This window comes from Bos taurus, chromosome 15 (genome assembly GCF_002263795.3).
Source record: "Bos taurus isolate L1 Dominette 01449 registration number 42190680 breed Hereford chromosome 15, ARS-UCD2.0, whole genome shotgun sequence".
NCBI classification, from domain to species: domain Eukaryota; kingdom Metazoa; phylum Chordata; class Mammalia; order Artiodactyla; family Bovidae; genus Bos; species Bos taurus.
Genome location: NC_037342.1, coordinates 61,303,474 through 61,328,891, shown reverse-complemented (window position 1 = coordinate 61,328,891; position 25,418 = coordinate 61,303,474). Strand labels below are relative to the sequence as shown.

Below are 25,418 nucleotides of genomic sequence, written 5' to 3'. Positions count from 1 at the left end.
TCGCAGAGTCAGACCTGACTCAGTGGCTGAACTGAACACTTCTGATAAGCACAATTAACAACAAATTCTGTTATCGGCTTCTTGTGAGACATAGAGCCTTAGAAAACCTGACTTTGATGAATTGAAAAGTGGAGGAGAATTCAGTTTCCTTTGGCAGAGTTTTAATACCCCCCCAAAAAAATTCCTTTTTATCCATTAGACCCAACACTGTTCATGACTATCTCCCCCAACATGTAAAAAAGTAAATGGTTGTGTTTTTTGTGTCTCTTAACACGCTTTCTCCTGGACTGAGCCAGATGAAGCCATGTTTTTCAGGTGCGCCCAGTGTTTGAAAATCACCCGCATTTTATTTTTGAAGTTGGTCCTTGTAATTATTTATTAAAAAAACCGTATGCCCCATTTTAGGACAGAATCTGCCTTAACATCTGGGTGTGCTGTGTAAGTGTTAATTGCTCAATCGTGTCAGACTCTTTGCCACCCCATGGACTGTAACCCATCAGGCTCCTCTGTCCATGGAATTTTCCAGGCAAGAATACTGGAGTGGGTTGCCATTCCCTTCTCCAGGGGATCTTTCTGAACCTGGGTCTCCTGCTTTGCAGGCAGATTCTTTACCATCTGAGCCACCAGGAAAGCTGTGTAAGAGGAGGTTGTAAAACTGTCAGATGACAGAGCAGACTCTGGATGGTCATCTTGGGGCAGAGCCATCTACTGGCCTTCTGCCTTTGCTTAATCTGAGTCTCAGGTTCCTCATTGGTAACATGGGAGAAATATGGGGCCTACCTGCTGTAGGGATTAAATGAAAGCTGTTCAGATGAAGGGCATCACATAGCACCTGGCTTCAAAATGAAAACGGTTGCTGTTGTTCCCCATCATGACTATCATTATTTTCAGCCCAAAAATTCTTTGTCGGTATCCAGATTTCATCCAGATGTCTTAGTCAGCTTGAGTTGCTGTCACAAGTACTACAGACTGAGTGGCTTAAACAGCAAATATTTATTTCTTACGATTACAGAGCCTGGGAAATCCGTGATTAAGGTGCCAGCCAGTTTAGTTCCTGGTGAGATCCCGTCAGTGGGTGCCTTCTTGCTCTGTCAAGGTCATCTTTCTTGTGTCTCTTTTTATAAGGCCACTCACTCCGTTCATAAATGTTCCTCCCTCTTGACCTGATTACCTCTCAAAGACTCGACCTTCAAATACAATCATATTAGGGCTTCAACATATGAATTTTAGGGGAGGACACAGACACTTGGTCTGTAGCATCAGATCAGGCATAAAAGTGGGGAACAGATGGAGCTACAGGAACTATAATCATGTAGGATGTTGTAGTTCATTTTTGACTACTTCTCCAATTATCATTTACAGTTTCAGGTTTCTACTGCCTTTCCTTCTTATCCTCTACTTTCTGTTTTTACTGGGTGTGCCCTTATCAAACATACGCCTAGATTTTTTTGCAGGTAATTTTGAGTCAGCCTCCTTTTCTTTAGTACCCCCAGCACCATCCCATCCCTCACATCCTGCAGAGGCCATGTCAGTTTTCCTTAAAGCCAGCTGCCTTTGTGGCTGCTCGCATCTTTCAGTGAGTGTGGCGGAGGGGGCGGGTTTCCATGGCCTCCGGGACTGGTTCAGGCCCTACAGTCTGGCTCTCCTCGGTGTGGTCCCCAGTCCCACCAGCCTTTCGAACCTTCTGCTGCTCTCTGACACAGTGACTCTGCTCTGGCAGTGCCTCTTCACTCACAAGTCCCTAAATAAGTGATGCGCTTCCTTGCAGTGTCCTCTGTGGCCTGGATTGCTCCTCTTTTCTGCCTGACTTTCCAAGTTCTGTGCTTGTTTAAATCCCAATTCAGATTCCAGCTTCAGGCCACTCTCATGCCTCTTCTTTCTGAGCCTGAGATCCTTTGTCCCCAGCATTTGAAATTGAATTGAGACACCCCCTGGTGTCCTGTGTCCATTGCGATGTTCCCTGTCCTTCCTAACCCATGCGCAGTGCCAGGCATTTTCTCCTTTATCCCACAGTACCCCGCACATCCTTGATTATTTGCGACAACCACCATCATGCAGGTCCTTGATTCTAGCTGTTCCCGAGTTGTTTCATAAATCACTTGTTTGCACACCACAGAAACCTTCTGGGGCTTGGCTTTATCTGTCTCCCCAGCACCTAGCGCAATCTGGTCCATAGAAGGTGCTTAATAAATGTCTGGGAAAGAGCTCAGTGACTGAACAGAAATCATGCATTTGTTGAATGCAGACATACCTAGATTTATTGTGCTTTACAGATGCTGCATTTTGTTTGTTTGTTTTTTACAAATGGATGGTTTATGGCAATCCCTCTGTTGAACAAATCTTTTGGTACTACTTTTTCCAGCAGCATTTGGTGACTTTGTGTCTCTGTGTCACGTTTTGGTAATTCTTACAATATTTCAATGTTTTTCATTATTATTATACTTACCAAAGGTGATTTGTGATCAGTGATCTTTGATGTAACTGTTGTAATTGTTACGGGGCGTTGGATGCCACAAACCATGCCTTGTATGAGACAATGAACTTAATGAGTGTTTTGTGTATTTCTGACTGCTCCACTGACCAGCTGTTCCCTGCTCTCTCTCCTCCTCTTTCCTTTCCCTATTCCCTAAGACACACAAAAAATATTGAAATTAGGATAATTAATAAGCTTACAGTAGCCTCTAAGTGTCCAAGTAAAAGGAAGAGTTGCACAGCTCTCACTTGAAGTCAAAGAAAAGTAGAAATGATTCAGCTTAGTGAGGAAGGCATGCCAAAAGCCAAGATAGTCTGAAAGCTAGGTCTCTTACACCGAATACTTAGCCAAGTTATGAATGTAAAGGAAAAGTTCTTGAGGAAAATTGAAAGTGCTACTCCACTGAATACATGAATGATAAGAAAGTGAGACAGCCTTATTGTTGATATGGAGAAAGTTTTGAATGGTCTGGAGAGAAGATCCAACCAGTCACAACATTCCCCTAAGCCAGAGCCTGATCTAGAACAAAAGCCTGCTGCTGCTGCTGCTAAGTCGCTTCAGTCGTGTCCGACTCTGTGCAATCCCAAAGACGGCAGCCGACCAGGAGATGGAGATGCCCAGAATCCCTCTGGGATTCTCTAGGCAAGAACACTGGAGTGGGTTGCCATTTACTTCTCCAATGCATGAAAGTGAAAAGTGAAAGTGAAGTTGCTCAGTCCTGTCCGACTCCTAACGACCCCAGGGACTGCAGCCTACCAGGCTCCTCCATCCATGGGGTTTGCCAGGCAAGAGTACTGGAGTAGGTTGCCATTGCCTTTTCCAGAACAAAAGCCTGACTCTCTTCAATTCTGTCAAGCCTGAGAGAGCTCAGAGCTGAGAAAGCTGCAGAAGAAATGTTTGACACTAACAGAGCTGGTTCGTGAGGCTTAAGGAAAGAAGCTGTCTCCAACACATCAAAATGCAGGGTGAAGCAGTGCTGATGTAGAAGCTGCTTTAAGTTGTCCAGAAGATCTAGCCAAGATAGTTAATTAAGATGGCAGCACTAAACCAGGGGTCCCCAGCTGCCAGGATCTAGTGCCTGATGATGTGAGGTGGAGCTGATATAATAATAATGGAAATAAAGTGCACAATAAATGTAATGAATCACCCTGAAACCATCCCCCTACTGGTCCAGGGAAAAATCATCTTCCAGGAAACTAGTCCCTGGTGTCAAAAAGGTCAAAAAGGGGACCTGCATTAAATAGCTATTTTTCAATGCAGACAGAAAGCCATATGTTGCAAGAAGGTGCCATCTAGGACTTGTATAGCTAGAGAGGAGAAGTCAGTGCCTGGCTTCAAAGTTTCAAAGGACAGGCTGACTATCTTGTTAGGGGCTAATCCAGTTGGTGGCTTTAAGTTGAAGCCTGTGCTCCTTTAGCATTCCAAAAAGCCTAACAAACACATGAAAAGATGCTCAACATCACTCATTATCAGAGAAATGCAAATTAAAACCACTATGAGATACCATTTCACACCAGTCAGAATGGCTGTGATCCAAAAGTCTACAAATAATAAATGCTGGAGAGGATGTGGAGAAAAGGGAACCCTCTTACACTGTTGGTGGGAATGCAAACTGGTACAGCTACTATGGAGAACAGTGTGGAGATTGCTTAAAAAACTGGAAATAGAACTGCCTTATGATCCAGCAATCCCACTGCTGGGCATACACACTGAGGAAACCAGAAGGGAAAGAGACACGTGTACCCCAATGTTCATCGAAGCACTGTTCATAATAGCCAGGACATGGAAGCAACCTAGATGTCCATCAGCAGATGAATGGATAAGAAAGCAGTGGTACATATACACAATGGAGTATTACTCAGCCATTAAAAAGAATACATTTGAATCAGTTCTAATGAGGTGGATGAAACTGGAGTCTATTATACAGAGTGAAGTAAGCCAGAAGGAAAAACATAAATACAGTATACTAACGCATATATATGGAATTTAGAAAGATGGTAACAATAACCCTGTGTACGAGACAGCAAAAGAGACACTGATGTATAGAACAGTCTTATGGACTCTGTGGGAGAGGGAGAGGGTGGGAAGATTTGGGAGAATGGCATTGAAACATGTAAAATATCATGTAAGAAACGAGTTGCCAGTAGAGGTTCGATGCAGGATACTGGATGCTTGGGGCTAGTGCACTGGGACGACCCAGAGGGATGGTATGGGGAGGGAGGAGGGAGGAGGGTTCAGGATGGGGAACACATGTATACCTGTGGCGGATTCATTTTGATATTTGGCAAAACTAATATAATTATGTAAAGTTTAAAAAAAAAAAAAAGCCTAGGATTCCCAAGGATCATACTTAATCAACTCTGCCTGTGCTCTGTAAATGGCACAGTGATGCTGGGATGACAACAAATCTGTTTACACCATGGTTTACTGAATATTTTAAGCCAACTACTGAGACCTACTGTTCAGGAAAAAAAACCAAAACATTCTTTTCAGGATATGACTGCTCACAGACAGTGCATGTAATCAGCCAAGAGCTCTCTGATGGAGATGCTCAATAAGGTGGTGTTGGGGGCTTCCCAGGTGGCTCAGTGGTAAAGAATCACCTGCCAATTCAGGTTGGACCCCTGGATTGGGAAGATCCCCTGGAGAAGGGAATGGCAACCCACTCCAGTATTCTTGCCTGGAAAATCCCATGGACAGAGGAGCCTGGAGGACTACAGTCCATGGGGTCACAAAGCATTGGACACAACTGAGCGTGCATGTGTGCCACACCAACACAGCAGCCATTCTGTAGTTGTTGATTTTGACTTTCAGGTTTATAATTTAAGAAATATATTTCTTACATCTGTAGCTGCTATAGATGATGATTCCTCTCATGCATCTGGGCAAAGGAAATTGAAAACCTTCTGTTTTCAAACAGTGAAGGATTCACTGTTCTAGATGAAGAACACTGGTGATTCGTGAGAAGAGGTCAGACTGTCAGCAGTAACAAGAGTTTGGAAGTTGATTCCAGCCTTCCTGGGTGACTCTGAGAGGTTTAAGACTGAAGTGGAGGAAGTAACTGCAAATTAGGAGGTACCAAGATAACTAGAATTAAGGTGGTTCCTGAAGATGTGGCTGAATTGTTATAATCTCATGATAAAACTTTAACAGATGAAGAGTTGCTTCTTATGGATGAGCAAAGAAATTGAGATGGAATCTACTCCTGGTAAAGATGCTGTGAAGACTGTTGAAATGACAGCAAAGGATTTAGAATACTAGGTAAACTTACCTGATTAAAGCAGCAGCAGGATTTGAGAGGACTGGTGCCAGTTTTGAATGAAGTTCTGTGAATGAAATGCCATCAAATGGCACTGCATACTACAGAGAAATTATTTGCAAAAGGAAGAATTAGTTGATGTGGCAGACTTTGTTGTTATCTTATTTTAAACAATTACCACAGCCACCCAACCTCAGCAACCACCCTGATCAGTCAGCCACCACCGACAGCAAGGCAAGATCCTCCACCAGCAAAAAGTTTGCAACTTGCTGACTGCTCAGATGATAGTTATTTTTTAGCAGTAATTTTTTAAAGCGTGCACCTTGGTTTTTTTAAAGATAAAATGTAAATAGTATAAATATGTAAATATGACTTGTATATGCACTGAGAAACCAAAAAGTTCTTGTGATGGTCGCTTTATTGTGGCAGTCTGGAATTGAACCCACAATATCTCTGAGGTATGCCTGCAAGGAACTGACAGGTCAACTCCGGACTCCTTGTAGGCTGCTTCCTTGTCTTCCTAGAGCTTACCATGACTCCTGGCATGCAGGTGGGTGTTAAGGAAATGGTTGTTGACTGTGTGGAGTGACGGGCACTCAGTTCAGTGTCATGTGCCTTCTTTTTTTCAAAGTCAAGGCCAGTACCCAGAAGTGGAAGCTAACAAACCTTGTTGCTAAAAGAGCAGGAAACGTTTAACCCTGGACAACGCATCTCCAGTGGGATATTTATGACCCAGCCGTTTGCCATTGGAGAGGCTTCAGCAGCTTCCACAGTAGCTAGGCTGATGGGCACTGCAACACCCCAGTGGAACCAGCAGAAGGACCGGGAATTCCTATCACATGCAGTGCTTGAAGAATTAAATTATGACCACTTAGTATTCGTTGGATGTAAGCACTGTACTTCTGTACTAGGAAAAAAATAGATGAAACACGAGACACACTCTGTGCAGTGGGCTTTTGTTAGCTATAATTAGTTGGTGGTAGAACAGTGTTGATACAGCAGTTCAGCAGTTAAAGGAAAGCAGTGCCCTTGGTACAAATGTGAGTATATTTAAACATTTGGCTGTGTTATGCTTCCTCACTGTGTTTCGGCACCATTACTGTTCTGGGACACGAAGGCTAAACTGGGAGAGTTTCATCAGCTCAGAGTTTTAGAAAATGGAGAACAGCCCATTTTTGAAGCAACTAGTTAAATCCCACATCGTTTAATTTTTGTTTAATTGTGATAACTGGGATTCTGGTTTCTTTGCTTTGTTTTACACTAGAAAGACCTGGGAGCTCCATCTATGGTCCTAAATTGCAATTTCACTTCTCTTTGTATGTGAAATCTGTCTAATTCTGATTCTGTTTGGAAGGATCTGGACTGCATTTACTTTTGCATTGTCTGGAAAGCAGAAAATACAGTTGCAAAGGGAAAGAGCATGTTTTAAGTGCTTACGAGACTGACTTGTTTCTAAGGTCTTGCACAGATTTCTGGTGGTGGAGAAACCAGGCAGGTAATCATTTGAGCATCATTTGGTCCTGCCTCTCTTTTCACACTTGAAGAACAGAGGTTACAATAAGGGCAGTGACTTGCCCAGGATCACATAACTAATTGATGACCAATGTAGTGGGGGTGCAGGAAGGCCCTGGCCGCCACAGCCAGAGCTCTTTTTAATGAGGCTTGTCTGTCAGCTAAAGTGGCCCCTCTAATGCCACCTGTATTTGGAAACATTCACAATCAGTTTGCATGTGTGACTTGACCTCTCCGAGAATGAGAAGCTCTCTTTATTTTTGTTGTTGTTGTTCAGTCACCCGGTCGTGTCCAACTCTTTGCAACCCCATGGACTGCAGCATGTCAGGCCTCTCTCCATCACCATGTCCCGAAGTTTATCCAAGTTCATGTCCATTGCGTTGGTGATGCCATCCGGCCATCTCATGCTCTGATGCCCTCTTCTTCTTCTGCCCTCAGTCTTTCCCAGCATCAGGGACTTTATCTTAACCAGTACTCAAAAAAATTAAGTTCTATATTGCTTATTTTCCTAATGAACTCTAATGTGCATTTTCTTGAGGTTTGAAGAGACTCCATTCAGTTGGATAGCAGTTATAAAAATAGAGGCATCAGTGCACTAAGACTTTGGTATTTTTGACAGTAAACTCCAATAATTTTGAGCAGAGTCTCTAGATATTAATGATTACAAGAGTTTAGGTGGTTTGCTTTGATGTCATTTTATTATTTTTAACATCTTTTATTCTCCAAGTCCAAGCATATTTTTAGCTTCCAAAGTTAGGTAAAAAGAGAAGTGAATCGGAAGTTAGAAAACTTGAGTTGTAGTTCTTTATACTGGACAAATCTTAAAAATTTTCATACCTATGTATTTTTTTAAATGTTAGTTGAAAAGTACAATCACCATATCCACTTCATGCCTACATAGATGAAATTGTTTAGGGCAAAACCAAACAAAATTGTATAAAAAATGTAAGATGCTTAACAAAAGTTAAGTAATAGCATACAAAAAAGGCAAAACCATGAAGCCGATACTCAGAGAAGCGGAACACAGGATTAGATCATCTCTGAAGCCCTTCCAGTTGAAAAATTCTGTTACTGTACTAACTTAAGCCCAGTATTTATTTATTCATTGTTTTGCTAGAGGGTTTTGCATATCTTTATCAAACAGTCGATTGGAAAGGGGACTGAATTCTTATGTCTAGGGTGGATGGTGTAACATCACAAACCTAATTTTAACTCTCACGTCAGCTGAATTTTCAGGGTAAAAATGAAAGCTTTAATATCACATTTGAAAACTTGTTAAAGTCACTGGGATGCATAAGCACAGCATCATGGTTTTCAAGTGGAATGGGAAATGATAAATACATTGGAATCCTGTTAAAATGCTTTGTAAGAGTTTTAGTCTCGTTTGACAGTGAATTATAATCTAAATGTGTACATAAGGCTTTTACTTCTCATTTGGCCTAAAGAAGAAATTCATGTCATAACAAACCACATGATTACAGCTCTTCTGAAGATCTGTCAGGGCTTGCAACAGCGTATACATTTGCTATTGAAAAAATAACAGATATGACCAATAGAGCTTTCCAGAGTGGAAGCAATAATATTATATTAGTGTCTTATGGTAAAAAAAAAAAATCAAAAAAACTCTAATGGGTCAGGACGGAGTGAATGAGAATGGTTTATTTGTTTGAGTAGGCAATGGGATATATAAACATTTGACAATCAAGCTTCAAGAACAAGATTTGAGGCTTGGCACAAAACCCGGAGACTTAATTGGAAAACTCAAGATAGCCCAGGCTTCCCCTAGGAAAATCCTCCAGGATGTCCAGCCTTAGTGGTTCTCCAGCACCTGTACTAGCATTTGTCTTGGATAAACAGCTCATGGGGCCATGAATCCATATGTGCTTGTGTTAGTCGCTCAGTTGTGTCCAACTTTTTGTGACTGCATGGACTGTAGCCCTCCAGGCTCCTCTGTCCATGGGATTCTCCAGGCAAGAATAGTGGGGTGGATAGCCATTCCCTTCTCCTGGGGATCTTTCCGACCCAGGGATCGAACCTGGGTCTCTTGCATTGAAGGTGGTGTCGGAGCCGTCAGGGAAGCCCCCCATGAATCCATGTGGCCCATGAGTTCTGACACGACGGATAGAGGCGTTCTGACCAATTGGATTGTATCCAGGAGATCACCAGGATGCGGAGGCACTGGACATCCTATCACAAAAGAAAAACTTGTGGACAGTGTGGCCAATCAAGTACGTTAGAGACGGTTTCAGGGGATTATAATACATGTCCTCAGATATTTGAAGAACTGTCCAGTGGAAAAGGGACTGAATTCTTCTTCTCTGCTGTTTGAGTGCAGAACTAGGATTAAGAAAGAAGTGACAGGAAGGAAATGCATGGTTTTAATTTTTAAAAAGTATTTTTATTTTCATCTGCATTGGATCTTAGTTGCAGCATGCAGGATCTTTGTGTGGCATGTGGGCTCACGGCTTCTCTCTAGCGCAGCACTAGAGAGTGGGCTCAATGATTCCCACATGTGGGCTTCGTTAGTCCCGTGGCGTGTGGGACCTTAGCTGACCTGACCAGGGATAGAACGCTGGTGTGTCCCTTGTCTTGGAAGATGGATCTTAACCACTGGATCACCAGGGAAGTCCCAAGAAAGGAATGTTTTTATTGACTGGGGATTATGTGTCCGGTGCTGTGCTGGCCGTTGTGTGTGTAATCAGCTTTCATTGAACAAAGCTGTGTGCTAGCTGTTATTATCTCCTTATAATGGAAGGAGACATGGAGGTCAGAAAAACTTAACTACTGCTACCAGTAGTAGTAAAAATATTACTACTGAGTTAAAACAAAACCTAACATGGATAGTCTGTTGTGTGTCAGGCACTGTTCTAAGTGCTTTGAGTGCATTATTCTTTGTCATCCTCATGGCAATCTTATGAGTTAGGAACTATTTTTATATTCATTTTATTGGTAAGGAAACCAAGACACAGGAATCAAGCACGTTGCTCGGTGTCACAGTGTTAATAAAAGTGAAGTGAGATTCATAGCCAGATGGTCTGGCTTTATGGCCACACATGACCCCCCCTCCCACCCCACCTTACATCATTCAGTATCTTTAATTTCAGAGCATCTGCTGCATGTCAGATCCAGTACTTGACAATTTATTTCCTTATAGTGATAGAGTAGATTAGGCAGTGAAAAAGCCGGCTTAAAACTCAACATTCAAAAAACGAAGATCGTGGCATCTGATCCCATCACTTCAAGGCAAATAGATGGAGAAACAGTGGAAACAGTGACAGACTTTATTTCCTTGGGCTCCAAAATCACTGCATATGGTGACTTCAGCCATGAAGTTAAAAGACGCTTGCTCCTTGGAAGAAAAGCTATGACAAACCTAGACAGTGTATTAAAAAGCAGAGATATTACTCTGCCAGCAAAGGTCCATATAGTCAAAGCCTTGGTTTTCCAGTAGTCATGTATGGATGTGAGAACTGGACCATAAAGAAGGCTGAGTGCTGAAGAATGGATGCCTGGGAACTGTTGGTGTTGGAAAAGACTTTTGAGAGTCCCTTGGACTGCAAGGAGATCAAACTAGTCAATCCTAAAGGGAATCAACCCTGAATATTCATTGGAAAGACTGACGCTGAAGCTGAAGTTCCAATCCTTTGGCTACCTGATGCGAAGAGCCGACTCACTGGAAAAGACCCTAATTCTGGGAAAGATAGAAGGCAAGAGGAGAAGGGGACGACAGAGGATGAGATGGTTGGATGGCATCACTGACTCAATGGACATGAGTTTGAGCAAACTCTGGGAGATGGTGATGGATAGGGAAGTCTGGTGTGATGCTGTCCATGGAGTTGCAAAGAGTTGGACATGACCGAGTGACTACAGCAGAGATTAGGCAGTGTTATTCCCATTTTGTAGATGATAAAATCGAGGTGAAAAGAATGGAATATCTTGCCCAAAATGAGTAACTCAGCCAAACTGTTACTCAGTCTTCAGGCTCCTGGCCAAGTCACTTTGGACCATGCTCAGCTTCCTTAGAGCTTCTGGATTGGAAACTTTCTAGCAAGTAGAGCAAGTAACCAGAATTGTCTGCCCTGGTGGAGAGGAGGGAGTGCAGGGGCGGGGCTTGCCTTCTCTGGAAAACTTGGAGAGAAAATTTATGTCAGCTAGCCAGGAAAGGGATAGAGGAGGTTCAAGCTTCATATAAAGCACTGAACCCGATGCCCCCTAAGGTTTTGTCCAGCTCTGGGATTTTATGATGCAGTGTTTTCTTCTCATCTTCCCATGTCATCTTGTTTTCCCCTGGGTGTACTCAGATGTACGTGCAAATCTCACTCTGCTATTTGAATCTGGCTCTGGGGGTTAGATTGCCTTGGTAAGAGACTCACTTGCTAGGATATTTGACATGATGCCTTAGGGGAAATGTTAGGTCATGTGAGAAGTCAGCAGCATAAACAGTAAGCAGTAAGGTTGTTAACTAAGAGGGAACAGGCAGCGGGAGGGTCTTCCCACAACGTGAACAGGTGGATCTTCTGATAGCTGTCAGGGTCTCCCTTAAACATGCTTTTACAGGAAAACGTTTGGCTGTCTTGCCTTTTCAAAGTGTTTACCACATGCTCAATTTGGAAATGGTCATTTCCCTAGGGTTGTCTCAACTTTAATTACATCTGCTGCAACTTGCCTATTCTACTGGGCGTCTTATTTTCAACTCTGAATGTCTTTGGGTGGAGATGCCTTCTTTCCTATGACCCCTAGGTGATACTTGTCCTGTTACCCTGCAGCGTGGCTCTGACAGGCTATGCTGTCTTATTTTCTTGTCCTTTGATGGATAGCAAAGGACATCATTGCCTCTGGGTCAGGGGATGTATGTAAATTATGTTTTTGCACGTTTATAACCCACCCCCACCCCTGGCTTTGGACTTCCACAGCCCTCTTCCTTGAATCAGTCCTCCGTATCTTTCCCAGTGTCTACTAATTGTTTTCCTTGGATGACATCAGGTTGGTGGTGGTGATGGATACACCTTCTCAGTCGTCCTGTGTCCCTCTGACTCATCATTTTATTTCAGCTCAAAGCTGAGAGGACTCATTTCTCTCTCTTCTTCCTCTCTCTTCTATTTTTTTATTTCTTGGCCTTTATTTCACCGTTAATTCTGTTGGACCTTTGTTTCTCTGGAGGAGGAGAGAAGGTGGGGAAGACTTGAAACCACTCAGAAACTGACTGATGTTTTAATAGTCATAGAAAATGATTGTCCAGCACAGAGCTAAGAAACACATGTACTGAGTGGTGATTCACTTCTCTAAACTGAGTAGGTTCATAGCACAGGGGCCTGTTCACAGGGAAGGATTTATATCTGTGCTCCTTTCTGTTTTATAAATTGAAAATGATGACTCTGATGTCCCTCTGATAAACTCGTGTAGACTCTTAAAGCTGGGGTCTCCAACCTCTGGAATGAAATGCCTGATGATCTGAGGTGGAGCTGATGAAATAATAATAGAAATACAGTGGACACTAAATTAATGTGCTTGAATTATCCGCACAACATCCCTACTCCCTGTCTGCCAATCGATGGAAAAATTGTCTTCCACTCACCTTGTCCCTGGTGCCAAAGAGGTTGGGGACCGCTTCTTAAAGGATTTTGATGTACTGGTTGTGCCCACAGCTTAACTGAGTTACAGAAAGGAAGAAATGGGGCTGTGTCTGTACTTGACCCTTAGGATGAGAACATAACTGGAAAATAAAGATATATAAATAATGAATTTATGTATACATTTAAAGTCCAGTGGTTGATGAATTTTCTTTCAGACATTGGTGGTTTCAGCATAGATGTGCACAGCCCCTTTCTAGCAAGCATCTTAACTTTGTCTGTAGGAATAGAATATTAAGTGTCACTTCCAGAGGGTGACACAGTCTGCTATGGCAGGAAACAGTCCTTTATTGTCCGGGAAAACTACTTTTAGAAAACAGGTAATGTCAACTGATACAATTTAGAACCACTGAGACAGTATAATAGAGTCTCAGTAATGCAAAGAAAAACATTTTAATATATAATAAAAAAATCAACATTGGATCCTATCAGAAGGGTTTCTAGGTTGCTCATGAGATCTCAGTGGATTAGTGAATTTCTTCATGATGACAGCATTGTTAATTTCTAACCTTTAGAGGAAAAATCCGGTGTATGTGTGTATATATATATATATGTATATAAATTTTTTTTTGCAGAAGTTAAACTTTCTTTTTGGGTTTTCAGTGAGCCCCACTGTATTCACCAGTTCACAGTCCCTGCATCCTTTTTGTCTTCTTCCAGTTCTCCTTTCTTCTTCCTTGCTTCTTCTCTGACAAAGGTAAAATAAAATTAAAAGACTAACCATTAAGGAAATGCGGGACTCTGCAGGTTGTATACTGACTGCCTTTGTTTCCCTCACAAACATTGCCATTGTGAAAACAGATCGTTTCTTTTTACAAAAGTGGGGAAAAGAACAAAAAATTAAACAAAGCCTTGGAGGCAACTGGTGCAGAGAATCTTGTGTTGAGCTTTCCCTGTGTTCTCTGCTGCATGTTAATAACCCGGGGTGGGGTGGGGATATGAAATATTGTTCCTTATTTAACATTTTACGCTCTCATCTCCACATTGCATATTTGCTTCTCTTGTGACCTTCTCTTTGCTTTGATAGCTGCTGCTTTTCACCCATAATCCAAAGTAAGTGTACATTCCTACAGAGAAATTACAGGAAGCTGTCAGTGTAGAGTTAATATAGTTAAAGCATCCTTAACTCTGCTATAAACCCTTTAAATAATTAAAACTGTATGCTTGAAGAGTCAGATTTGCATTGCTTTACCAAGTTTATTTAGCACACTTTGTTACACTCAATTAAATGAGAATGTTCTGTTTCATTTTCTTTGCTTCGGGTGGATCATTTTGCCTTTTGATTCTTATGCCCGAGTGTAATTTCACAGTGCTTAGGTCTCTAAAACTGTACATATATTAATGCATATGTAGATCTGTACACACCCATTAAAAGGCTTACTTTGTTTGTACTGAATAGATGCTTTGCCCAAGGCATGTGAGCATTCCAGGTAACCTAAGGTGTAACTGGGGCTTCAGGAGGTGGTAGAGAAGCAGCTGGACAAAGTTCTTGGAACATCCAGTGTTTTATTTAAAAGTCCGTTTACTTTGGCGTCACCTTCCCTCCCCACAATTTGATTTGTGAATCTCTGCTTGAAAACGTGATAGAGGTATTGAATGGTTCTAGAAAGGAAATTGGCTAGAAGTACTTACCATCTACTACGTCTCTTAACATTTCAGTTAGCAAAGCATGTGTAGAATGTTCTCCATAAATTAGTTCTTTGCTAAAGTTATGCATGTTTAAGGAGGAATAAATTAGTTATCCATTTCCTAATGAGTAGTGGGATCAGTTGGAGCATGAAGAGAGAGAAAATAGTATCATTTTGCTTCCCCAGTTGGGGTTCAATATCCCTAAACTTCACCATTAATCACTCTCTCAGTTGCCTGGGTTACTTCTGACTCTACGTGTAAGATAGTCTGGCCTTTTAATTTTCCTACCAGGTAAGTAAGACTTTTTGAATTTGCCCAGTGGGTTTGTAGATGGGTGATGCTGTCTCTTTTGCACCCCCAAAGGGTTCCTTGTTATAATGGGCCCTTCTGTCTTTGCATTGGTTTGTCTGGGTGCGTTCACGGATAACAGTCAATATGTATGTGCGATGACAATTACGAGGGTTCGAATATATTTAACTGTTATGGGATCTGTTATGTCTACTTCAGGGTCGACCCCATCCCATATGACACTCCAAAACCAGCGGGCCACACGCGCTTTGTCTGCATCTCAGACACACACTCCAGAACAGATGGTATCCAGATGCCTTATGGGGACATCCTTCTCCACACAGGCGATTTCACCGAGCTGGGACTGCCCTCAGAGGTTAAGAAGTTTAATGACTGGTTAGGTAAGGAATGATTGCGTTCCGGCGCCCCCAATTAACCTTTCCCGCCCGAGTGTCACTCACTGTGCCCTAATTGAATTAGAGCACTTGGAAGCCAGCTCAGCCATTTCTCGTATGATATGCGGTGGTGTCTAGCTTTAATCCAGTTGTGTTAATTAAAGATGAATTTTTAGATATTTAATTTTACTGTGCATCCTTTCAGCGCCTGGCCTCGGCAGCTCTGGGGCAAAGGGATGGAAAGCTTTGAAATCGATCTCATCTCACTCATTCTGCTTTAACGAGGGCACTCGTTGGCACACATGAGACCTAGAATCGTATTTTTAATTCATGGCTCTGCAATCTTTCCCAGATAGTAAGAGAACATTTCTAAAGAATGAGGAGGATGTTAGAGCCCTTATTTAAAAGGAAGGTCTTAGCACAGGGATGCTTGGGGGGCAGCTTTCCCAAGTGAACCAGAAGGGTGTCCTAAGACCCCTGAAAAAGATAAGATATCCTACTGAAAAGCTCCAAAACTCTGGACTGTGAAATCACCCTACACACTACTGTGAAAAAGGTAATGGCAACTTTATGGTTACTGTAGGGGCACCCAACGGGTCTGGGTTACTGGAAAAATGCTGACTCCTGGGTTAGGCAGTTGCCAAATATTAGCACTGCAAGGGAATCATGGGGTTATTCACAGCAAGATTAGATGACAAATCTTTGTAAGAATCCTCTTAGGTGAGGGAAAGACGTGCCAGGGTTCTGAGATTTTAGAATCTCTAAAGATACTAAGGAATTACAGTGAGATTTTAGAATCTCTAAAGACACTGAAGAATTACAGAAAAGGCAGAAATCACTCCACAAGAATAATGCCATGAATAATGTGTCAGCCAACCAAAATTACTGAGGAGATTTAGGCAGAAACTTGAAAATTGATTTTCCATTGAACTAAAGCAGGGCTTGAGAAATTTTTAAGTAACTGATTAAATGATAAGGTGTATGTGTTGATGGAAAACAGTATTCATTAAAAACGGTTAAAATATTTAGAAAATAAACAATAAACGAATAACAACTATTTTGAGTTTTCTTGTGATTTGCACTTTATCCGTCTTTTATAGAGCTGACATCAGAATACATATTTGCTCTTCTGTTATTGTTTATTTTCATTTGATAGTATTGCTATTACATGATTTTGCATAATTTTCATATTTATCCTTTTTGATAGCAATGTGACATTTGTATTGTTCTGTATTTTTACTTAATAGGACAGCCCTCTAAAAATGAACTTTGAAATTGATAACAATTTTTCCTCTGAAGCTAGCACTGAAATGTGCATTTTCATTTGTATATGTCTTTTTGTTTCCATTGATTTACTTCTTAGGGCAAACTACAGTGTGAGTGAAATTACTGCATCAAAGGATATGGAATTATTTACGGTTCTTATTGAATATTGACATATTGCTTCCCAAGGGGATTGTAGCTGTGTCCCGAATACACCAATTTTACCACGATCTTGGATATTGGAGCTTTATATTTTGTACTGTTTCAGTAGGTACAGTCATCTCACTTAAAATAGCAAGATATCTTAAACATCATTCAGCATGATCCCATTTTCACAAGTGACTCTGATGTGGAGAAGTAAAGTGACTCGAGGCAGACTATCCTGTGGTACAGCTGGGCCTGTAATCCCATTCTTTTCACTCCTCTTTCGCATCTGTCGAGTTTGCTTTGCAGTACTATTACCTCTTTCTTTTAGCAACTTGTGTTTATGAACTAGTCACAGGCAGAATTATTTGGGGTTGAATTTGACAGTTTCAAGCTGTTCTGTGACAACTGAATCAACACAGAAGTGATCTTGCTGCATTGACAATGTTGATTTGTAAGGAAAGAGTAAGCCTGTGGGAAGAAATACAAGACAGGATGGATCCTGGTTATAATCTTGTTTAGCCACTGACCTTGGGCAACTGAGTTAACCTCGCTTTTCCCCTTGGTTTCCCTCTGCAGAACGAAGGATTAATACTACCTGTCTTTCTGGTTTGTTGTGCAGATTAATCAGTAAATGATTGCAGCTTGGAAGTTTTTGTGGGCCATTAATAATTGAATGGGGAATGTGGTGAATGAACCATCAACAGATATTTAAAGGGTAAAAATAAGAAGAGGTCAGAGGAATTATTTAGTGGAATGGAAGTAAACACGGGGAGATTTTATAAAGGAATGTACTTCTTAGATGGGAAAGTGCCACAACCGAGGAAATAAAATAGTAAAGAAGTAAAATGCTGAGGTCCAATTGCAAGATCGGTTCCTTCTCACCCATTTCCCTTCTGATGGCCTGACATGAGAGGAAGGGGTCTCAGAAGGGGATGCAGAATGTGAGGCTGAAGGAATACACCCACCGAAGTATAAGGGAAGAGAAGTTGGGAATCCCATAGGGGCAGCCCAGAATAGTTCAGTTACCCTGGCAAACTCAGGGTGCTCCAAAGGTGAGAGTTAGTATATGATTACATGCTACCATTTGGCTCAGTTGGAAACCTCTTACCTGAAAAGAGTGTTTCCATCAACAGCTGCCAGGTGGCCTAACAGAGTGGAGTCAGGGGTCAGATCAGTCTAGGGCTTTAGCTATAATAGGTCATCCAACCCTCACCGGCATGAGTCCTTACAGACTTGGCCGTCACTTTGAGCCCAGGGAACCTCTCGCTGATTTCCATCTTTCTACTTGGGTTTAGACTACCCTGATTCTTGTCAGCAACTGACCATCCTCTAGACTCCTTTAGTTTCCCAAAAGGCTATTTCTGCTTCAGACCAGGCACACCTTCTATTTGTCCCAACCTTCGAAAGTTGCTAATGTTATCCCCATTTTACAGATGAAGAATCTGGAGTTCTGTTGGGCTAACTTGCCCAGGATCCTTTAGCAGAAAAGAAACTCAGAGAGTCTAAGACATGCATCCAAGTTCAGCCAGTGAGTAAACCTGGTGTCTGAGCCCTTTTCTTTCCGTCCTGTGATTACGAGTGGGCTTATGGCACCTAGGAAGCTTGCAGACTTGAGCTTGAACTAAAATGTTCCAGCATCTTCACGGAGACTTGAGTTATGCTGTTATTTGAAAAATGTATTTAAGCTCAGCCCATCTGGAATCTCACCCTGACCTACCAGTTGCAGGGGCTGAGAATCCCATCACGAGTTCTCTATTGGTTCAGAGATGATGGGTACCTGGTTAATATGTATGTACGCCACCTGGCAGGAGGAACACACTAAGTTATTAATACAAAGTAATTTATGAGATAAGCAGGTGCAGCACAGGGTCATAAGACGATAGGACCCAAACTAGGTACAGCCAAAGGTTGGGAAGGTAGTGTAGCCTGTAATGAGAAGAGCCTGTGTTGAATTCCCTGCCTTTGTTGCTTAAATTCCTGAGCCTTGATTTTCTCATTTGTAAAACGGGCGTGATAATAATACACCCCATGGTTGCTGTGAGAATATATTCTGTGATAAAGCTTGTGCCATTCTTAACACGGCTTCTGTGATGGCTCAGCAGTAAAGAATCTGCCTGCGATGCAGGAGACAGTGTGTTCGATCCCTGGGTTGGGAAGATCCCCTGGAGAAGAAAATGGTAACCCACTTTAGTATTTTTGCCTGGAAAATCCCATGGACTGAAGAGCCTGGCGGGCTGCAGTCCGTGAGGTAGCAAAAGAGTTGGACGTGACTTAGTGACTAAAACAACAAATAGCAACCTTCTTAACACAGCCCCTGGCCTGTAGACAGCTTTCAACAGATAATGTAGAGGGAGACAGCAGAGTCAGAGGCATAGAATCCATAAGGCAGAAACTAGAAAGGACTGAATCCACCTGCCAGTTTAGGAGACACAGGTCACACAGGTTTGATCCCTGGGTTGGGAAGATCCAGAAGAGGAAATGGCATCCCACTCCTGTAGTCTTGCCTGGGAAATCCCAGGGACAGAAGAGCCTGGCGGGCTACAGTCCAAAGGGTTGCAAAGGGTCAGACATGAATGAGCAACTTAAGCATGCAGAAAGGACTGGCACCTTACTTTTTTTTTTTTTAAACTAGAAACTGAATTTATTAACTTGCATAATGTTCCATAGGTTTAAGAGGAATTTAGAGTGAAGAGGGAGCCTGAAGAAGCATACGAATAAAGGCTGAGGACAGGCCCCCCTCTAAACAGTGACACTAGTGGGACGAAACGTTGAAACCGTAAGAGGACTTGGAGGTCCCACCTCCTCATTTGATGGAAGAGGAAACTGAGGTCAGATTATATGAACTACTCCAGGTCACTCAGATAATTAATGGTCTCATTGAAACTGGGACTTGGACCGGGAGAGGGTTGAACTAGTGATACATTGTCTGTGGGTGGTGGGGGCTAGACACTGTACCTTTTTCCCCACCCCCCATTAACATGTATCATTTTATGCAGTCCTCAAAATAACTTGTGAGATAGCTTCTATAACTTCAGTTCAGTGCAGTTCAGTCACTCGCTCAGTCGTGTCTGACTCTTTGTGACCCCATGAATCACAGCACGCCAGGCCTCCCTGTCCATCACCAACTCCCAGAGTTCACTCAGACTCACGTCCATCGAGTCAGTGATGCCATCCAGCCATCTCATCCTCTGTCGTCCCCTTCTCCTCCTGCCCCCAATCCCTCCCAGCATCAGAGTCTTTTCCAGTAAGTCAACTCTTCACATGAGGTGGCCAAAGTACTGGAGTTTCAGCTTTAGCATCATTCCTTCCAAAGAAATCCCAGGGCTGATCTCCTTCAGAATGGACTGGTTGGATCTCCTTGCAGTCCAAGGGACTCTCAAGAGTCTTCTCCAACACCACAGTTCAAAAGCATCAATTCTTTGGCGCTCAGCCTTCTTCACAGTCCAACTCTCACATCCATACATGACCACAGGAAAAACCATAGCCTTGACTAGACGAACCTTTGTTGGCAAAGTAATGTCTCTGCTTTTGAATATGCTTAACTTTCCTTCCAAGGAGTAAGCATCTTTTAATTTCATGGCTGCAGTCACCATCTGCAGTGATTTTGGAGCCCAAAAAAATAAAGTCTGACACTGTTTCCACTGTTTCCCCATCTATTTCTATGACTTATGCAGAAGATATTATTAGCTTGCTTATTACCTGGGAGGAAAACTGAGCCTTGATGAAGTTAACTTACCTAAGATCACACAACTAGGAGGTGACCTGAGAATTTGATTTTCAGTCTATCAGACTCCACTTCCCACATGTGTTCTGTCTTTCTCTATTCCCAACCTTGAGCTTGGGATCCCTGCTGGGAGGGACCATATTCTGGATAAAATTGTTTTTTTTTTTTTTAAATTAACTTCCTGTCTAAGCATAGGGCTTCCCAGGTGGCTCAGTGATAAAGAATCCACCTGCCAGAGCAGGAGCCACAGGAGACGCTGGCTCCATCCCTGGGTTCGGAAGATCCTCTGAAGGAGGAAATAGCAACCCCCTCCACTATTCTTGCCTGGGAAATCCCATAGACAGAAGAGCCTGGCAGGCTACAGTCCAGGGGGTCTGTAAATATACACGCTCATGCATATGTAGACCCAGACCCCCAGATGGCTCTACGGCATTGCTCATGTATCAGAGTTGTGGGGACAAGGTGCAGATAGGTCTTTTCTAAAGAAAGAATTTTTGTAGCCCCATTCATGTGATAGCTCAGATATGCTCCAGGGATGTTATGAATGAATAGGCATTGGTGAGCTGAACTGGGGTCCTAGCCACTCAACCGTGATGGCATTTTCTTTTTTATCTTGGCAAAAATGCATCTCATTTACAGACAGGGTTTAAAAATAAACTTGCCAACTATAGATTAACTGCCAGTTAAAATGTTATTGTTTTTATTGCTAGTAAATTCGGAACCACTGAAATGCCTAAAGACACCTTTTGTGAGGCAGTGGGTTGTGTATGGTCGTCCTTCGCTTTGCCCCTATGGTGTTCTGACCTGTGCCACTTTGATGTTCTTTACAGATCACTCGATTTCATTCCTCGTGTCCTCTCGTCTTTGGAATATTTGTGACAGCCTTCTTCTTGAATATGCGTCTTTGCCCTTGGAGGCTACACAAATGGAGATCTCATCATTTGATTGCACACCCACCTTCCAGCTGCACCCACACTGACTTTCTTCCCACTCCCCAAATGCACATGTCCTTCCACATGGCTTTCCCGTTGCAAGTCCTGTTTCCATTTCCTGGAATGACCAGGAGATCTCCTTCCTCCTTTATGATGGGTTCTCTTTCCCTTAGCACTAGGTCAGGCCTCTGTGCAGCCCTTCCCATGGCTGTTATGTCATTGTTTCCTTGTCTGTCCCCAGCAAGACAACAGAGCATGCCCAATGAGTGCTCCTTCTGCACCAGTTCTGAGTAGAGCCTGGAATAGTCAATGCACACAGCCGATTCACACTGAGTGATTTTTGAATGAACATAAAGGACAGGGCTTTTGTGTGTGTGATTTTTGCACTTTTGGCTGAAACTTTAAAATTATATTGTACCGTATATAAAATGCCATGCCCTTCCTTTTCCTTTTTGTCCTCAAGATATATGTTCAGTTGGCTGCTGTTAGTGATTCAACGAGACTTTGAGCAGAAATATTTAAAAGGGGTTTATGGTAGTTGTTCTGTTTCCTCAATTAAAATTAGAAAGACAGGGTTCTTGGGTGGTCTGTTCTTTTAGCTAAAAGTTTATGTACAACAATCTGCTGCTGCTGTTGCTTCAGTCGTGTCCGACTCTGTGCGACCCCGTAGACGGCAGCCCACCAGGCTCCCCCGTCCCTGGGATTCTCCAGGCAAGAACACTGGAGTGGGCTGCCATTTCCTTCTCCAGTGCATGAAAGTGAAAGTGAAGTCATTCAGTCGTGTCCGACCCTTAGCGACCCCATGGACCGCAGCCCACCAGACTCCTCTGCCCATGGGATTTTCCAGGCAAGAGTACTGGAGTGGGGTGCCATTGCCTTCTCCAATGCATGAAAGTGAAAAGTGAAGTCGCTCAGTCATGTCCGACTCTTAGCGACCCCATGGAGTGCAGCCCACCAGGCTCTTCCGTCCATGGGATTTTCCAGGCAAGAGTACTGGAGTGGGGTCCATTTCCTTCTCCAATGCATGAAAGTGAAAAGTGAAGTCGCTCAGTCATGTCCGACTCTTAGCGACCCCATGGAGTGCAGCCCACCAGGCTCTTCCATCCATGGGATTTTCCAGGCAAGAATACTGGAGTGGGGTGCCATTGCCTTCTCCAATACAACAATCTAGTCACTCCGAATCCCTTTTAACACAGCATTAGTACCATAAACTTATAATTTTTAATTTTATCCTGCCTCAGTTGTTGTTTAATAGTTCAGAGGTTCCATTTCTCCAAGCCTAAAAGAAAAAATGAAGATGCTCCTGAGACTCTCAAGAAGAAGGTTCTTTGTATTTGTAGGAGCACTGTATCAGGTACGATTATAACCGAATGTGACTGTGGCAAACATCCCAGATCGTAGACACTAAAATTGATTTTGCCCCTTTCAGAATAGTCGTACTGAGAGTGTGTCCCTCTTCCAGTGATCCTGCTATTGGCCCGAAGTTTTGGAGCTGGTCTTTGGGAAAAGCTTTCACAGCCTGGGCTATTTATTATATTTTTATAATACATGTAGTACATGTTCATTCCTGATAACTTAGAAAATAGAGATAAGTGAAACAAGATAACAAAATTACCCATAGCCAGAGATAACCACTGTTAACATTTTTATAGAATGTTCTCTATTGAATAGAATAGGGTAATTCTATATAGAATGTTTTCTATTGATACATACGAGCACATACACACGTGAGCACTTTTTACCAAATTAGAGATCTTAGAGTAAGACTGTTGTAAGCTGTTTTTCATCTTAACAATATTTCATGCACAACTTTCCACATCAATAAATATGGCTAAAATACTTTTTCCCAAAAAAGAATACTTTCAGTATAAATAAGATACACAAACATTACAGAAATTAAAGTTTTTGACATGTGCGAAGTAGAAAATACACATTTCTCCATGTAATCCTGTCTCTGGAGTAATCACTATTTGATGTGTAGCATTTGAGACGTTTTTCTTTTCTATTTTGAATATCCTCAATAGCAGCAAGTCTTTATTTAAGAAATATTCTGGTTCTTTTTCCTTTGCGCAGTTTGTTGATTTTATTTTAACCATCCTCATCCATGTTCTCTTCTGCTATAATAGTCCATCTCCACACACCCAGTAACCATTTCTCAGCAGCCCGTTTCTGAAGGTACACAGCTCATGGTTCTGAGACCCTGGCCCTTGCTCTGTAGTTAGGGGCTACACCACTTATTTCTTAAAGTCGGTTTCTAGGGTTCTGGGTCCTGGTAGAACTATTTTCATTTAGTTTCTTATTTATCTTGTGATAATGGCTGAAAACTGTTCTTATTGTTCCTTTAGACTTTCATAAAAGGATGGTGGTTATTGGAGAGTCCCCCCCTGCCCCCGCCAAACTCCCTCTAAGGGCCCTGTTTAATTTCATGTTGTCTTAACCAAGAAGGGCAACAGAGCAAATCCAGAAGGACATGGGTTTAGGGGAAGAGGTTAGGGACAGGATGGAAAGCCAGGCTTCACAAGAAGGAGTACCAGGTGAGAATGGTGTTGGTACCACCAAGGACGAGCAGGAACCTTGGAGGGAAGGGAGCCAATGGGAAAGAAGAAGAGGAGCATGGCAGGGTCATTTGCCCTTGCCACCATCTCTGTTTAAGGAATATTTTGAAAAGTTAATAGAGCTATGCATATTGTCCTGTAACTTAAAAAAAGAATTACAGCACAGTATTTACAGCTGTATGGGCGCTGTTACTGCTGTTAGTCGCTGAGTTTGACTCTTTTGTGACCCTGTGGACAGTAGCCCACTAGGCTCCTCTGTTCATGGCATTCTTCAAGCAAGAATACTGGAGTAAGTTGCCATTTCCTCTTCCAGGGGATCTTCCCAACCCAGAGACTGAATTCGAGTCTTCTGCATTCCAGGCTGATTCTTTACTGCTGAGCCACCAGGAAAGCCCAAGTGTATGGGTGCACTCTGGCTCATTTATCCAGATCTTTACTACTGGGCTTTTGAGCAAACTCTGAGACATAGTGAAGGACAGAGTGCTACAGTCCATGAGGTCGAAAACAGTCAGACAGGACTTAGCGACTGAAGAACAACAAAAAATTAGTACTGGCCACCTACAGTGTTTTCATTTTTTATTTTTATCTGCACTGGTGTGATAGACATCTTTCTTGCTCTCTCTTTGCAAACATCCTTAGTTTAGAAGATAGCGTCCTATGAGTAGAATTGTTGCTTCAAATGATGTGTTTTTTAAAAGGGTTTTTAGTACATACTGTCAAATTTCCCTCTGTAAGGATTGTAATTTCTTTCTCATGCTTTCAGTCGTATTGGAGAGTTTGTGTCACATATTTCTGAATATCCTCAGTGGGGGAAAATTCTAACCCTTTACGGGCTTTTTAAAAATGACTATCAACTCTTTTTTTAATTGTGAAAGCTTACATACTCATTGTGAGAAGATACAAATAACTGTACAGAAAAAAATCAAGGTAACTACTATTAACAGCTGGTGTGCATCCTGTCGTGTGGTGTATAAATGCACGTGTGTGTACTGACGTGTGAAAAGATAGTATGCTGTCAGGCTAAGAGCGTGAGTGCCAGATCTAGTCTGCCTGTGTTTAAATCTGCCTGGTTTTAATGTTGTTAATTTTGTGATCTTCAATTTATTCATCTGTAAAAGGAGATTTATGAATGCTTAGTGTATCTAACTTAAAAGGGCTGCTGCTGCTGCTAAGTCACTTCAGTCGTGTCCGACTCTGTGTGACCCCATAGACAGCAGCCCGCCAGGCTCCCCCGTCCCTGGGATTCTCCAGGCAAGAACACTGGAGTGGGTTGCCATTTCCTTCTCCAGTGCATGAAAGTGAAAAGTGAAAGTGAAGTCACTCAGTTGTGTCCGACTCTTCACGACCCCATGGACTGCAGCCTACCAGGCTCCTCCGACCATGGGATTTTCCAGGCAGGAGTACTGGAGTGGGTTGCCATTGCCTTCTCCATAAAACGACTGCAGAGAGATAAATAGGGTACCTGATAACAGGTGCCCAATGTGTACAGGTAGTGAATGGTCAGTAAATATTACCTACTACCCAAGCTGCCACGACTCCACCTTTCTGTCCTGTTGGTGAATTTCTTTTATTCCTCAGGATGCCAAAACTTCAGGGAGAGTAGCCTTACAT

The 25,418-nt window shown here is 42.5% G+C and overlaps 1 protein-coding gene across 4 annotated transcripts in view; it reads left to right on the top strand.

Annotated features, from left to right (window-relative positions):
- The window catches only part of MPPED2 (metallophosphoesterase domain containing 2), a 211,278-nt gene that overhangs the window by 42,761 nt on the left and 143,099 nt on the right, over positions 1–25,418 (top strand). For 2 of the 4 annotated variants that reach the window (XM_005216303.4, XM_005216304.5), the window contains exon 3: positions 15,011–15,192. In XM_005216303.4, coding sequence (XP_005216360.1) covers positions 15,011–15,192 — 182 coding nt within the window. 4 annotated transcript variants of the gene reach the window in all.